At 38.2% G+C, this 14,282-nt stretch overlaps 1 protein-coding gene across 8 annotated transcripts in view; it reads left to right on the forward strand.

Moving 5' to 3' along the window:
• Ralgapb (Ral GTPase activating protein non-catalytic subunit beta) overlaps positions 1-14,282 on the forward strand; it is a 90,462-nt gene that overhangs the window by 20,105 nt on the left and 56,075 nt on the right. For 5 of the 8 annotated variants that reach the window (XM_075962875.1, XM_075962878.1, XM_075962877.1 and 2 more), the window contains exons 4-10: positions 1,432-1,595; positions 3,648-3,834; positions 6,251-6,382; positions 9,801-9,979; positions 11,498-11,646; positions 11,757-11,973; positions 14,032-14,067. In XM_075962875.1, the coding sequence (XP_075818990.1) occupies positions 1,432-1,595; positions 3,648-3,834; positions 6,251-6,382; positions 9,801-9,979; positions 11,498-11,646; positions 11,757-11,973; positions 14,032-14,067 (1,064 nt within the window). The remainder of the gene's footprint in view (positions 1-1,431; positions 1,596-3,647; positions 3,835-6,250; positions 6,383-9,800; positions 9,980-11,497; positions 11,647-11,756; positions 11,974-14,031; positions 14,068-14,282) is intronic. The other 3 variants (XM_075962880.1, XM_075962881.1, XM_075962882.1) reach the window with 1 other exon arrangement.

A 14,282-nucleotide genomic window follows, 5' to 3' on the forward strand; every position in this document is an offset into this window, starting at 1 on the left:
AGAGGAGGAAATTGGGTGTCTTCCTTTATTATTTTGCCTTATTCCCTTGAGACAGGGACTTTTGTGAACCAGAAACTTGCTATTTCAGCTAAGTTGCCTGGCTAGTGAGCTTCCAGAATCCACTGTCTTCACCCTATATAGTATTGGGGTTACAGGTATACACAGCCATGCCCAGCTTTCTTTGTGGGTGCTAAGGATTCAAACTTAAGTCCTTAGGGTTTGAACTTAGGTCCTTTTATGATTGTACAGTGAATGATCATGCCTATTGAGCCATCTCTCTGGTCCAGCTTTGACTTCTTTAGGGAACATTTAGTTATTTAGATGTATCATTTGTCTGCAACTTTAAGGTAGGATCCAGTTTTCTGGGTCATGGCTAAGGCTTAAGGAGTGGGAGTTTTAGGAGTAGATGATCTGCTGACATTCTTTTAGGACACTCCAGCTTTTTGCGTCAAGTCACAATTTATAGAAACTTGACTTTAGAGTTTATATCAGTATTGTGTTGAGTTTATCATGAGAAAGCTGGATGCCAGCTCATCAGTAATTAAAGCCATTCTTGAAATTCTCAGGTGGGACATCTTAGAAATTGAGGCAAGGGCTACTAGGCCCTGGATTCTCTAGTTTCTCTTCTACCTATTTTATGGAACAGTTGTTTCCCCCCATCCCCTTTCTGTCTTTCAAGACATGGTCTTAACTATATAGCTCTGGCTGTCCTGGAATTCACTCTGTAGACCAGGCTGGCCTTGAACTCATAGAGATCCACTTGCTTCTGCCTCCCTAGTGCTGATATTAGAGACTTGTGCCCCCACTTCACCCAGCAAGTCTTTTCTTGAGCAAAAATGTCCTACAGACTAAAGAGAATTTTGTACCTATTGTTTGAGGAACCCTTGGATCCCTTTGGAATGCCTGTGTTTTTATTAGAGCAGTAGTAACAAGTGCTCTTCTCTGAGGAAATGCTGACATGTCTTGTCAATTTTGGACATGCCCTTGAGCCTTATAACAGATATCAGCTTTAGAGTAATTGTGAAAACTGTAAACACTTGAAGAATTCTTGTGAATGTGTTTTTCAGAAAATTGAAAAAGAATATAAGAACTTTTCTGCTCTATGTACTCATCTAGCAGAAATTAGTTAAATATCTGCTATTATGTGCCAGACACATTTCAGAAAGAAAATCCAGAGGTGAAGTGTACATTCTAGTTTTTCTCTTTTCTCACAGAAGCTAATTTCTCACAGGAGAGGTAGGTGGAGCTCTCAGGGTGCTGAAGTGAGCAGTGGGGAAAACTAGCTGTAGCTGAGGAGAGTTGTGCTTAGCCCTGTCCATTGATGTTTAGGCAATGTCATTGGACCACTGTTCTGCGTCAGTAAGTTCCTGTTCTTTGGCTGTTGCTGTCTCTCTTCCAGGCCTGTCAGTGATATCTGTCTGTCTTCTTCAGACAGGAACAGGGCTCCAGTCAGATCCGACTATGCTTACAGGTTCTGAGAGCCATTCAGAAACTGGCCCGTGAGTCATCCATCATGGCTCGAGAAACCTGGGAAGTCTTACTGTTGTTTCTTCTGCAAATTAATGACATACTTCTGGCCCCACCAACTGTTCAAGGTTTGTTAATGAACTTTTTCCCCTTATATTTTTTAACTCCAAATATAGTTCTCATTTACACTTAGTGAGTGATAGACTCAGTGGAATTTTTAAATTTTGGTAAAACTATTGACAAACCAAGTTACCAATTTATACTGGAAAGACACAATGTGGGCTGGCTGTAGTGTCACATGCCTTTAATCCCAGAGCTCAGGAGGCAGAGGTAGATGGATCTGTGAGTTCAAGACCATCGTGATCTACATAGTGAGTTCCAGGCCAGCTAGGGTGACGTAGTGAGACCCTGCCTTAAAAAAAGAAAAAAGTCAGGCAGTGGTGACATGTACCTTTAATCGCAGCACTCAGGAGGCAGAGGCAGGTGGATCTCTGGGCTCAAGGCCAGCCAGGTCTACAGAGTGAGTTCCAGGACAGCCTGTCTCAAAAAACAAAACAAAAAAGTTAGTATGTGCCTAAGTTATTTTACCTTCAGTGTTGTATTTTGCTAATGTAGAGAAGGACTTGTAATTAAACATGTTGGAGAAGGATAGGAATAATAGCTTGTTCTGTGTAGTATAGAACCTTTATAGGAAACAGAAAATGCTAAATTAGGATCTATAGATAATGTACTAGATGAAAAAGTTGTTATCAAAGTAAAGTATAAAAACTTGATGGTGATGATAGTGAAATATCTTGTTTTTTCATCCTGAGGTACTTAAAGAAATGGCCCAAGGCCTTGCCCATGCCAAACACTTAACCACTGTGACTGAGCTCTACCTCCAGCCCACAAAACATCTTGTTTGGCAAATAAAACCTTCAAAATCTTAAGGTGTTTGCTTTGGAAGTATGACCTTTATTAGCTGGCCATTAAAAGCCTCTAGTTTTATTTACTTTTGCAGCATTTCAGAAGCCCTCCTTTGCATATAAAAACACTATGCATAAACTATAAGTTGATATTTGAGTTCCAGGTTCTGTTGTTCTAATTCTCTTGATATTCTCTCTACTAACATAAGTTAGCATGCTTGTGTTGTCAGATAGATGCAGTGACCAAGGAAATGTTTAAAAGGAATCATGGAATTATAGTGTGGGAAAGGACCCACGATAGGAATACTATCTCATTTGGACAGTAGCTTCCCAGTCACAGCATTGTTTCATTGGCTCTCTGCTATTGGTTCCCCATGCCAGTGACTGATCTCAGAAGTGTGAGTCAGGCAACTTTCTTCCTTCTTGGGTTCTTTATTATTGGAACTTTGGTTTTTGCTTGTTTGGTATGCACCTTTTAATTACTTTTTCTTCTAGTCCTAACTTTACTTTCTTGAGCTGTGCAAAGTAAAGTCCACCTCCCCTTCTGGTTTCAGACTTTGACTAGAAGGACAGCTCTGGGTTCTGTTTAAGGTTTGCCCTTGTCTGGTGCCATAGCTTAGCTTTCCTTTTGTTGCTCTCCAGTCAGGGGCAACTTAAAGCACCTGGAGCATTTTGTTGCAAACTTTGGAGTCAGGAAGACCTTGGTATTTGTTCTGATTCCTTTTTTATTAGCTGAATGGAGTGGGGACATACCGAAAGGTGTCTCAGACCTATAATCCCAGTACTGGAAAGATGGAAGCAGAAAGATTGGAAGTTCAGGGTTATCCTTTACTACATAGTTAAGTTCCAGGTTAACTTGAGTTACATTACAGGACTGTGTTTTTAAACAAAAAGCTAATAGGTATTTACGAATACCTGTCCTGAAGAAACAAATGAGAGATTACGTGGTCATGTGTGAAGTGCTTGGCATGAAAGGTGACTTGTAGTGGTCACTCATTGTTAGCATTCATCTTTTCCTTTCTTTTGTTTTCCCCTAGCTGGAACCTTAAGATCTGCACTAAAAACTAGCAGGGCAATTTGAAAATTCTCAAAAAGTAGTCATTGATATTCTCGGTGATTCCTTCATAGGACCTTGCTTCTAAGCTTCTCCATTTAGTTATTCAGAAACTTGATATTAACATTACAGCTATTTAAGTTTTGATCAGTTTTCCCGTATAATGAATGAGTCGCATTAAAAATAAGTATACCAAAGATGTGTTTCTTTTCATTGGCCAGGTGGCATTGCTGAGAATCTAGCAGAGAAGTTGATTGGTGTTCTTTTTGAAGTTTGGTTATTAGCTTGCACCCGGTGCTTCCCAACACCTCCTTATTGGAAGACAGCCAAGGAGATGGTGGCTAACTGGAGGCACCACCCAGCTGTGGTGGAGCAGTGGAGCAAGGTCATCTGTGCACTTACTTCCAGGTAGGTCATTTTCTTCCTCATCCTTCTGACCTTGGGGCAGTTCTATGGTTCTGTGTCTTATGGGGTTCATGGAATGTATTTTGAAAAACCTGGACCCATCATTATTGTACTTTATAGACTGAGCCAATATAAAAGAAAGAAATCAGGGAGATGGCTCATGGTAGAGGAACTTGTCATGTATGCCTCACAACATGAGTTTAATTCCCACAACCCATGTAAAGGTGAAAGAAGAGAACAGATTCCAGAGCTGTCCTCTGATCCCCTCATCATGGTATGTCATGGTGATGGCTAATACTGTGTCTTCTTTTAATGAGTTTTGATGCAAAAGCCTATATGTGCTGATAATAGAAAAACTGGAAAATGTAGAGTGAAAGAAACATCCCCTCACTTAAAAATGTTTTATTTATTTTTTATTTTTTTAAAATATTTATTTATTATGTATACAATATTCTGTCTGCATGTATGCCTGCAGGCCAGAAGAGGGCACCAGACCTCATTACAGATGGTTGTGAGCCACCATGTGGTTGCTGGGAATTGAACTCAGGACCTTTGGAAGAGCAGACAATACTCTTAACCAATGAGCCATCTCTCCAGCCCTTAAAAATGTTTTTAAATATACAGAACTGTGTTTTAAATTTACTTTCTCCATTTAATTCCCTTTTATTAAAAACAGAACAGGGCTGGAAAGATAGCTCAGTAGTTAAAAGCATTGGCTGCTCTTGCAAAGGGCTGGGTTGAATTCCCAACACCCACGTGGCAGACTACAATTGTCTGTAACTCCAGTCCCAAGGGATCCAACACCCTCACACAGACATACATGTAGGGAAAACACCAATGCACATAAAAGTAAAAACAAATTATTAAAAACAAAACAAAAACCCAATTTGAGATAGTATTATTGTTACCTGTGTTTTTCATTTGATGTCTGATTCAAGTAATTTTAATTACCTGTAGTTATTTGTAAATAATTTTTGAGGTTGTATTTTTAGTTAGCTTTATAGTTTACATAGTTTAATAATTTCATATTTTTATAAATATGCTGTTCTGATGTTTTTTACTTTAGAAATTTTATTGAAGGAATACTTTATACAGTTTTATATATATTTTGATGTTTTATTAAGATAAAATCCTTAGATACAGATTAATTGAGTCAAATGGCTTTGAAAAGTCCTAGTATATATAGACTATTAAGTAAATGATTAAGTTGTTGAATTCAGTTAACTTTTATGTTACTTCATAAAAATGTGCTATAGTCTAAACATATAAATACTAAATTCTGAACTTCAGGTAAAGTTGTGAATGAATTATACCTTAGTTGTATTGAAGGATTTAAAGTGATATCAGTTTTTAAAAAATAATAGAAATTGGTGTGGTAGCATACACCTTTAATCCTAGCATTCAGGAGGAAGGAGCCCGCAGATCTCTTGAGTTTGAGTCCAGCCTGGTCTCCATATTGAGTTCCATACCAACCAGAGCTACATAGTAAGACCCTGTCTCAAAACCAACACAAAACCCACAACTCTCCTAACAAAACAACAGGAAAAAAATAATCTATATACTACTTCTATGTTTAATGATGTAATTATATAGGTACAATAACAAAAATACATAATTTATTATTTGCAAGTAATATAAATAATAAGTTAAATAGTGTGAGTATTTCAGATAAAAGTTTAAATCATCTTTTTTTTTGTTTTTGTTTTTGTTTTTTGAGACAGGGTTTCTCTGTAGCTTTGGAGCCTGTCCTGGAACTAGCTCTTGTAGACCAGGCTGGCCTCGCACTCACAAAGATCCGCCTGTCTCTGCCTCCTGTGCTGGGATTAAAGGTGTGCGCCACCACCGCCTGGCTTAAATCAGGGCTGGTGAGATGGCTCAGCAGTTAAGAAGACTTAACTGCTTTTCCAGAAGACCCAGGTTTGATTCTCAGCACCCACATGGCAGTTCACAACTGTCTATAAATCCAGTTCTAGAGAACCTGACACCAATTATACCAATGCACATAAAATAAAGTTTAATAAATTAAAAGCTGGAAATCCCTTGCAGTTTATAATTTTTACAAATCAGGGTTTTCATATTTAACCTATTTTCTCATGTATTGGTTGAATGTATGTTTAATCTTGCTAATAATGGATTTGGTAGAAGAACCTGATGGTACAGGACTATAACCTTTGTTCATCAGGAAGAAACGGTAGGATCAGAAATTCATGGCCAACTTCTGCAATTTTGTGAGATCTTGTCTCAAAATATTAAAGTGGGTTGGGATTAAATTAAATTAAAATAGCTCAGTGTTAGAGTGCTTGACTGGAATGTTTGAGCTAGGTTCAATCCTCAATACTATCAAAAGGTATTGTTGTCAAATCTTTAGAGACTTCACCAAAACAAAATCCTGAAAGTGGTGTGTGGCTTTATTTTCCAGATTGCTTCGCTTTACATATGGCCCTTCATTTCCTCCATTTAAAGTTCCTGATGAAGATGCCAATCTGATCCCTCCAGAAATGGACAATGAGTGTGTTGCACAAACATGGTTTCGATTTTTGCACATGTTAAGGTATTGTCATGTTGTTTCATGTGTTCTTTACCCAGTAAGTGTCTTAGGGCAAGAGCCACACTGCTTCTTTTGGAATGTGTCATGTGAGTGCTAAGTGTAGTCCATTGGATGGAGCTGAACTGAACAGTATACATGCCTGCATTGTGATGCATGTCTGCATTGTGCATCTCCTGCTCTCCATTTCTGTGTGGTTGGGTTGCCCTCAGCTATTACTGGAACCCTCTCTAGAAACTTGTTTTGTTGTATCTTAGATGATGATGTCTTTCCCAGGACTTTGTCAGACCTTTAGAGACTTCACCATGTTCTTCTCTGTCAGTACTGGTTCATCAGTCTTGATTTCAGTGCCCTCCTCTTGCAGCCTCGTTTAAAATTTCACTGAAAAGTAGACCTTAAGTTTCACAGAAGAGTAAATCTCTCTCCTCTCCTGTGATTTCTTTTTTAAAAATGACATTTATTTATTGTGTGTGTATAAAGATGTGTGTGTGGATGCATATACATGTGCCATGGAACATGTGTGAAGCCCCAAAGCCAATCTTGTAAAGTTGGTTCTCTTACTTTAAGTGGATCCTGTGGATTGAAATTAAGTTATCATGGTTGCATCATCCAGGGTAGGCAAGTGCTTTAGCCCACAATCATCTCATTGGCTCAATAGAATAAAAATTTTAGATATATCTAGGATTCACTTTTAATTTTTTTTTAAAAATTTTTTATTTATATTTATGTGTGTGTATCTCTGTGTATGAGTGTATGCTGTGTATTTGGGTACTCTCAAATGCCAAAAGAAAGCATCATATCCACAGAAATGGAGTTATGGGAGGTTGTGAGTCACAATGCAGATGCTGGGAACCAAACTCCAGTCTTCTGGAAGAGCAGTATACACTCTTGACCATTAAGCATCTCTCCAGCCTCTTTTTAAACATTTTGTTTATTTGGTGCTAGGAATTGCACTAGGGTTTGCACATACTAAGTATCTAGTCTACCACTTAGACATACTTCCCTTCTTTATTTATTGTTTTGAGGCTGGGCCTTGCTGTGTAGCTCAGGCTGGCCTTGAACTTACTTTCCTTACCTTAGCTTTCTGAGTACTGGGGTTAAGCCACTATGCTCAATCCCTTTAGCCATTGACTTTTGGGGATTATGAATTCTAGGGTATAGTGTCTGGATCAGCGTCATCGATTAAACTGTTTTGTGTCAGTGAGTGTTTACCCCTATTTCATACCTAAGTAAATTCTTGAGACCTCTTACCAGACTCTAGTTACAACTTTGCAGTCCTCTTAAGAATCTTACATAGCTAACAGAAGTATATTATTCACAAAATTTGCATATTTCTTATCCCATTATTTGTAAGTATTGCTAAGATAGTGGGAAGCTAGCCTATTTTATGTTGCTATAGCTTTATATGAGGCAGGAGCATCACAAGTTTGAAGCCAGTATAGGAGATGAAGTGAGTTTCACACTAGTCTATAATTTAATAGTAAGACCCTGATTCCAAGCTGGGCGGTGGTGACACATGCCTTTAATCCCAGCACCCAGGAGGCAGAGGCAGGTGGATCTCTGTGAGTTTGAGGCCAGCCTGGTCTACAGAGTGAGTTCCAGGACTGCCAGGGCTGTTACACAGAGAAACCCTGTCTCGAGAAAACAAAACAAAAAAGGGTAAAAAAAACCAAAAGATCCTGTTTCCAATAAAAAATTTCTTTTAATTAAAAAATTGTTGCATATTTTTTAATTTCTTCATTCCTAATTGGTCTATTAAGCTTTAGCATTGTTCTTGGGATAATACTGATGTCTGATGTTTTAGTTAGGGTTTGTATCCTTATAAATAGTAGAAACCTGGATAGCAAATGGGAGGGAGGTTACTGTGAATCCATGGAGAGCCCTCATTAAACTCTCAGAAGCAGCTGGGGAAGGCTATGTTATTCTTTAATCAAGAAGACTCATACTTTCCTTTCTCAGTTTTCTTACTTCTCTAGTATGTACATGCTATCTCTGGTAGACTGTTTCCCCAGTTTCTGACTCCTCCTGCCTTTCAGGAGTATGTGATTCAATGGTATGAATGACTATGAACACTGTGTGGCTCCAGTTCTAGCTCTTTTAGGTTACTGGGGTGTTCCTTTTGCTCAGACTTTCAAAAAGAGGTGCACTAGACCAAATTCTTTTGTTAATTAGGCTAAAGTGATCTTGGGTTTCTCACAGACCCTTGGATGAACTCCCTTTGGATAACTTTTATGTCTCTGTTTAAGTGTGCTGTGGGTGGCTATGAGGATTCCTCAGGAGGGGCCACTCTGTCCATTGGCAGATTTCCTGGGAAGAGTGCTGCATGTATTGTGGAGTATAACCTGAGTCTTGTTTAGTACGGTAGCTTCACCTTTTTCCTGGGAAACAACACAGTTCCTGTTGACTTTACTCATGTTATTCTCACTTGCACTTGGTACATCCAAACATGCAGACAGATGTTTATATTAAAATTTTCTTTATGAAATTCTTGTTGACTTTAGTTTCCTGTTACTTAGTCCAAATATCAGAAAAAAATATTCTCTGTTTCTTTTCTTTTTCTTCAGAGACAGGGTTTCTCTGTGTAATGGCCCAAGCTGCCCTGGAATTCACTATGAAGACCAGATTGGCCTTGAACTCACAGATATCTACCTGTGCGCGCGCGCACACACACACACACACACACACACACACACACACACACACACACACACACACACACACACACACACACACCCGTGTTGGGATTAAAGGTGTGCACCACCACCATCCAGCAGAAAAAAATATTCTAAAAAGTTAAAACTTTCTTGCTTTACTTTGATTTTCATTCTATGAAGAGAATATGTTAAAAAGAACACCTTTAAACCCAGCACCCAGCACTTAGGAGGAAGGAGCAGGAAGGCAGAGGCTGGGCAGCAGGCAGAACTGGACCTGTAAGTTCAAGGCCAGCATGGTCTGTGTAGCCAGCGATACATAATGAGGCCCTGTCTCAACAACAAATAAACAAAAGCATCTTATTAAATTCTCAAAGATTAATAAAAACATTATTAAAAAAATAAATGAACAAAGAAAATCCGCAAGCCTATGGAGAAACATTCATGTTTTAGTTCCGAGCTCATCAAATAGTCAGTTTCATCTTCACCATACACAAGCATAAATTGTCCTGTTCTTTCTTTTCTTGTTTTGTTTTTTTTGTTTTTGAGACAGCCTCTCTATAGTCCTGGCTGTCCTGGAATTAACTCATTATACAGATCAGGCTGGCTCCAAACTCACAGAGATCTGTGTGTCCCTGTCTCTCAAGTGATGGGATTAAAGGTGTGTGCTAGCATGTCTGGGTGATAGTTCTAATTCTTAAATTAGGTTGCATGCATTTTTATTGCTATAGACATTTCTAAGTATGTAACGAATTCTTTCTTCTTTTCTGTAGTAATCCTGTGGATCTGAGTAATCCAGCCATTATAAGCTCAACCCCCAAGTTTCAGGAGCAATTCCTGAGTGTGAGCGGAATGCCACAGGAGCTGAGCCAGTACCCCTGCCTTAAACATCTGCCTCAGATATTCTTTCGTGCCATGCGTGGAATCAGCTGTCTGGTGGATGCATTTTTAGGTGAATTTTGTGTATATTTCTTAGATGTTTGAAGAGCTGTGTGTAAATGTCTACAGTTTAATGCTGGAAGCTCTCAGGAAAGCCCGAAGAAAGAGAACAAACTTACTGGCAAATGATGATCTAGGAAAAAATGTTTGCAGCTAATTGTGATAGCTGGAATGCTATTGTCTTTATATAAATCAAAAAATGCCATGGAAAGACAGTAGCTTAGTAGAAAGGTGGAGAAAAGACCCAAAAATGTGCAAAACAGATTATAGATTGCAAAACTCATTCCACGCGTTGCCCACAAAAATCATTTAAAATGCTCAACTGACTGTTTTCATTGGTACTCTGTACCTTTTGTGAACCAGTGTTTTAGTTTGTCATAGGTAAGATGCGCAAATCTTGTATCTTTTTATGTGTGTGCGTGTTTTGTTTGTTTGTTTGTTTTTTCGGAACAGGGTTTCTCTATAGCTTTGGAGCCTATCCTGGAAGATCAGACTGGCCTCAAACTCACAGAGATCTGCCTACCTCTAGGATTAAGGGCGTGCGCTACCACCGCCTGGCCCTTTTGTGTATTTTTAATCTGTTGAAAAAGTGATATTAATAGTTGTTATTTTCTAAAATGGTTGGTATGTGTATATGTTAAACGTATCACACAGTTTAGAGGTTTTTTTCCTCTGTCATGAAATCTTTGTTTTTTGGTGGTAAGTGCATAAAAATATGCACTTATTTTGATAGTGAAAATGTAAAATGCAGTGAGAGGCTCTAGACTGAGTGCACAGAATGGCTGGATGGTTATTGAGATGTGCAGACTTTGGTTGCAGGTTAATTCTGTTTAATTTGCTTGTTTGGTTGGTTTTTTGAGACAGGGTTTCTCTAGTAGCCCTAGCTGTCCTGGAACTCCTTCTGTAGACCAGGCTGGCCTTGAACTCACAGAGATCCGCCTGCCTCTGCCTCCCTAAGGCTGTGTTTAAAAAATGTGTGCCATCACCACTCCAAGGTGTGTGTTGTTTTTTTTATTTGCCATTTTTTAAGTAATAAAATTTATTAAAATTTTTAAAAATAGAAAAAACATAGTTAATAGGCTTGTTCAGATTAGATTGCTGGCACATAAGAGCCTATGCTGTCTGTGTTTGACACCTAAGGTTGTTTTCACAAGTATGAAGCAGGCCAGGCAGTGTGGTTGCTGTAGTAGTTTCTGTGGGGCCCGTGTCCATTTTGTTGTGTATGTCCTCATAGGCCTTCAAGTATGAGGAGCCCAGCAGCCCAGGAGTCAGGAAGGAGAGGGAAGCCTGCTTGTCTTTTGTAACATTTCCTGGGAGATGTATCAAATAGTCACTTATTTCTAAGCTTAAACATGGCCACATCTTATGGTAAGGGAAGCTTAAAACTGTAGCCATTTCTTCTGGCTTCCTTGTTCAACTGAAATAGGGTTCTCTTATTCAGAAGAAAAGATATGTGGACCTTGGGAGGCAGATCCATTTTTCTTAAAAGCAAAGGCAAAACCTTTCTTTTATTATTATTATTTTTTTAAAGGCATTTCTCGACCGAGATCAGACAGCGCTCCCCCAACACCCGTGAATAGATTAAGTATGCCTCAGAGCACTGCTGTGAATACCACACCACCACATAACCGGAGGCACCGGGCTGTGACTGTGAATAAGGCCACCATGAAGACAACCGCGGTAAGAACGTTCAACATTGTTGTTTGCTTTATGAAGGTTAACTTTTACAAGCCCTGCCACTTTCTCCAGTTTTTCATGACTGTAGACACTTCCTTGTATTTTTCTGGTAGGTTACTACTGCTCACAGCTCGAAAGTCCAGCACCAGGCATCCTCCACTTCTCCTCTGTCAAGTCCAAATCAGACTAGTTCAGAACCCAGGCCGCTGCCTGCCCCTCGCAGACCAAAGGTTAACAGCATCTTAAATCTCTTTGGATCGTGGTTATTTGATGCAGCATTTGTTCACTGCAAACTCCATAATGGAATAAACAGAGACAGCAGCATGACTGGTAAATATGCCCAGAAACTTATAGTCATCATTCCCTTTCTGTTTCTTTCTCTTTAGTCTTTCCTACCTGCAAGATTAATATGGCTCTTGAAAAGCATCCTGTTTCTCACCAAGCAATATATTGTGCTTAACCCCTTCCAGCTGAACTAATAGAAACTTGGGAACCTTTCCTATCTGTCTTTTTTTGTATACTTTATGAAGTTTGGCCCTTTGTCTGGTTTTATTAGGGACACTTCAGGTTAACCACTTTTTGTTGAGTCAAATTCCTTTTTGTAGGTGACCTGGAAATTCTCTTCATGTCAGCCAGGATAATAATAGATATTTAAACAAATATTTTACTCATTGAAATGTATTTTTAGATTTTTCACAGCCATTTAATCATCATTACATGTTAATATCAGGAATTTTCTGTTTTCTTCATGGTAGTCTCTAACCTCTCAGGTTTTAGTCTAGTGAAAACATAATCTGCTCTGTTAACCCTGTAAGATTTGTAGAGTATTAATAAATCAACTTCAGTATCTTCATTAGATTTACTGTAGAATGAAATTGTCTAAATGAAATTGGACGTATTTTGTCATCTTACTATTATGCTAGGAGGGAATGCCAGATGGATGGTGAGGCCAGGCAGAATGTTTTGAATGGTTATCATCTGTCTTGCACAGTTGAATAATAATAATGGCTGGCATTTATTGAGCTGCTGTAGCATGTGCCAGGTTCCATGTTTATACAATAATGAGTGTATTAGTTGTTTTCTAAAAATATACTTTCCTATAGGGGTTGGAGACAGATTGAGGTAAAAAGATTTCTGATAGTATTATTCTCTAGGGAGACTGTTGAATTCAGGGATAAAATTAACAGTGTTCATAAGGGTCTCTGTTTTTTTTCTCAGAAATTCATCTACAGCTAGGTTTATGCCTGTGAATATTCTATAAGTGTAATTATTTTGGATGTTCTTATGAATCTTTTAAATAATTTAGAAAGGTTTTAAGTATGAAGATGTTATGAGATGTAAGGCTGCATGAGTGAGTTAGAGATTCTTTTTCTTGATTTTGTTCAAATTCAGTCACTTTATATTTTACCATTTCCACATTCATGAGCTTGATTAAATGACGAGTTTTTAAAAACCACTCATGGGTATATTTTCATTATTTATGTGCTATGTATTTTAAATTTTCTGAACAATGTTTATCAGTTTATATGGTATTGTCCAGAGTGAGTCAGCCTTTTATTTATTTATTTATTTTGGTAAGTTATAGTTCTTACAACATTACCTAGCTGTTGAGTATGGAGCTGTTGGCCTTGCAATCTCTGAATCTAGCATGGCTCAATCTGCTGCTTTCTGGAAGGCTAGTATAATGAGAATCTAGAGCTTTCTGTCTCTGGAGAGTTTGTTACAACTTGGTTTGCTCACTGCACTAGAAGATAGAACCAGAATTCAAATGACAAGTGAGCAACATCTCACTGTCCCATCATTCTGAACCTTCTTCCTGACTATGTCCAGAGATGTTAAAGGGTGTTACATTATCCAGGACATTTGAGGTGTCCAAATAGTTAAAGTGGATTTAGAGTGCTCTTGGGTACCAGTCTTGAAGTCTTGGATGGGAGGTAGAGGGGTTGGGGTATTGTGTGTTTTCTATGTACTGGCTGTCATCAAGGAATTCTGCCATGCAGTTCACCTTTAACTCAAGTATTTGCTTCTTTGAACTTGTTAGCTTTCAATTTACCTGATGCACTGTGCTTTGTAAAAGTAACATTGAGCTGGGAAGGGTTAATAAACTAAAAATTTTAATGCACGTTATGGGCAGTTCAAAACCTCAATTCTTTGTAGCTATGTAATTTTCTTTGTTCATTGTTTTGCATGATACAAAATCATAATTTTGGACCTGAATGCACAATTTCCTATGTTTTTGAATTAGCTTGTGGTATCATAAAACTTTAAATCTAACTTTTAAAAAGCTAAAAAGCTTCTTAATTTATTGTAAAATTTCACCATCTTTAAAGTATTTTATAATTACTGCCGTCCTTTGATTTGTTTCCATTTATTTCTATTATCTTGCAGCATCTTTTATCCAAATTCTTCTTTCTTATAAATCTTGTAAGTAGGAACCAGAAGCTTCTCCTTAATTGCAGTCATGTTTTTATTTTTCCATAATTCCATTAAAATTTTTGATTGTCATTGTCTATTGTAGTTTTTGCACTTGGGAAGAAAAATATTTTTTCTGTGTTTTGAATGGGGAAGATTGTTGGCAAAAGCAAATTAATCTGCCTGAATCAATCCCATTATTTCTGTATACTAGTCTGGTCATGTCA

This window comes from Microtus pennsylvanicus, chromosome 2, assembly GCF_037038515.1.
Source record: "Microtus pennsylvanicus isolate mMicPen1 chromosome 2, mMicPen1.hap1, whole genome shotgun sequence".
Lineage (NCBI taxonomy): Eukaryota > Metazoa > Chordata > Mammalia > Rodentia > Cricetidae > Microtus > Microtus pennsylvanicus.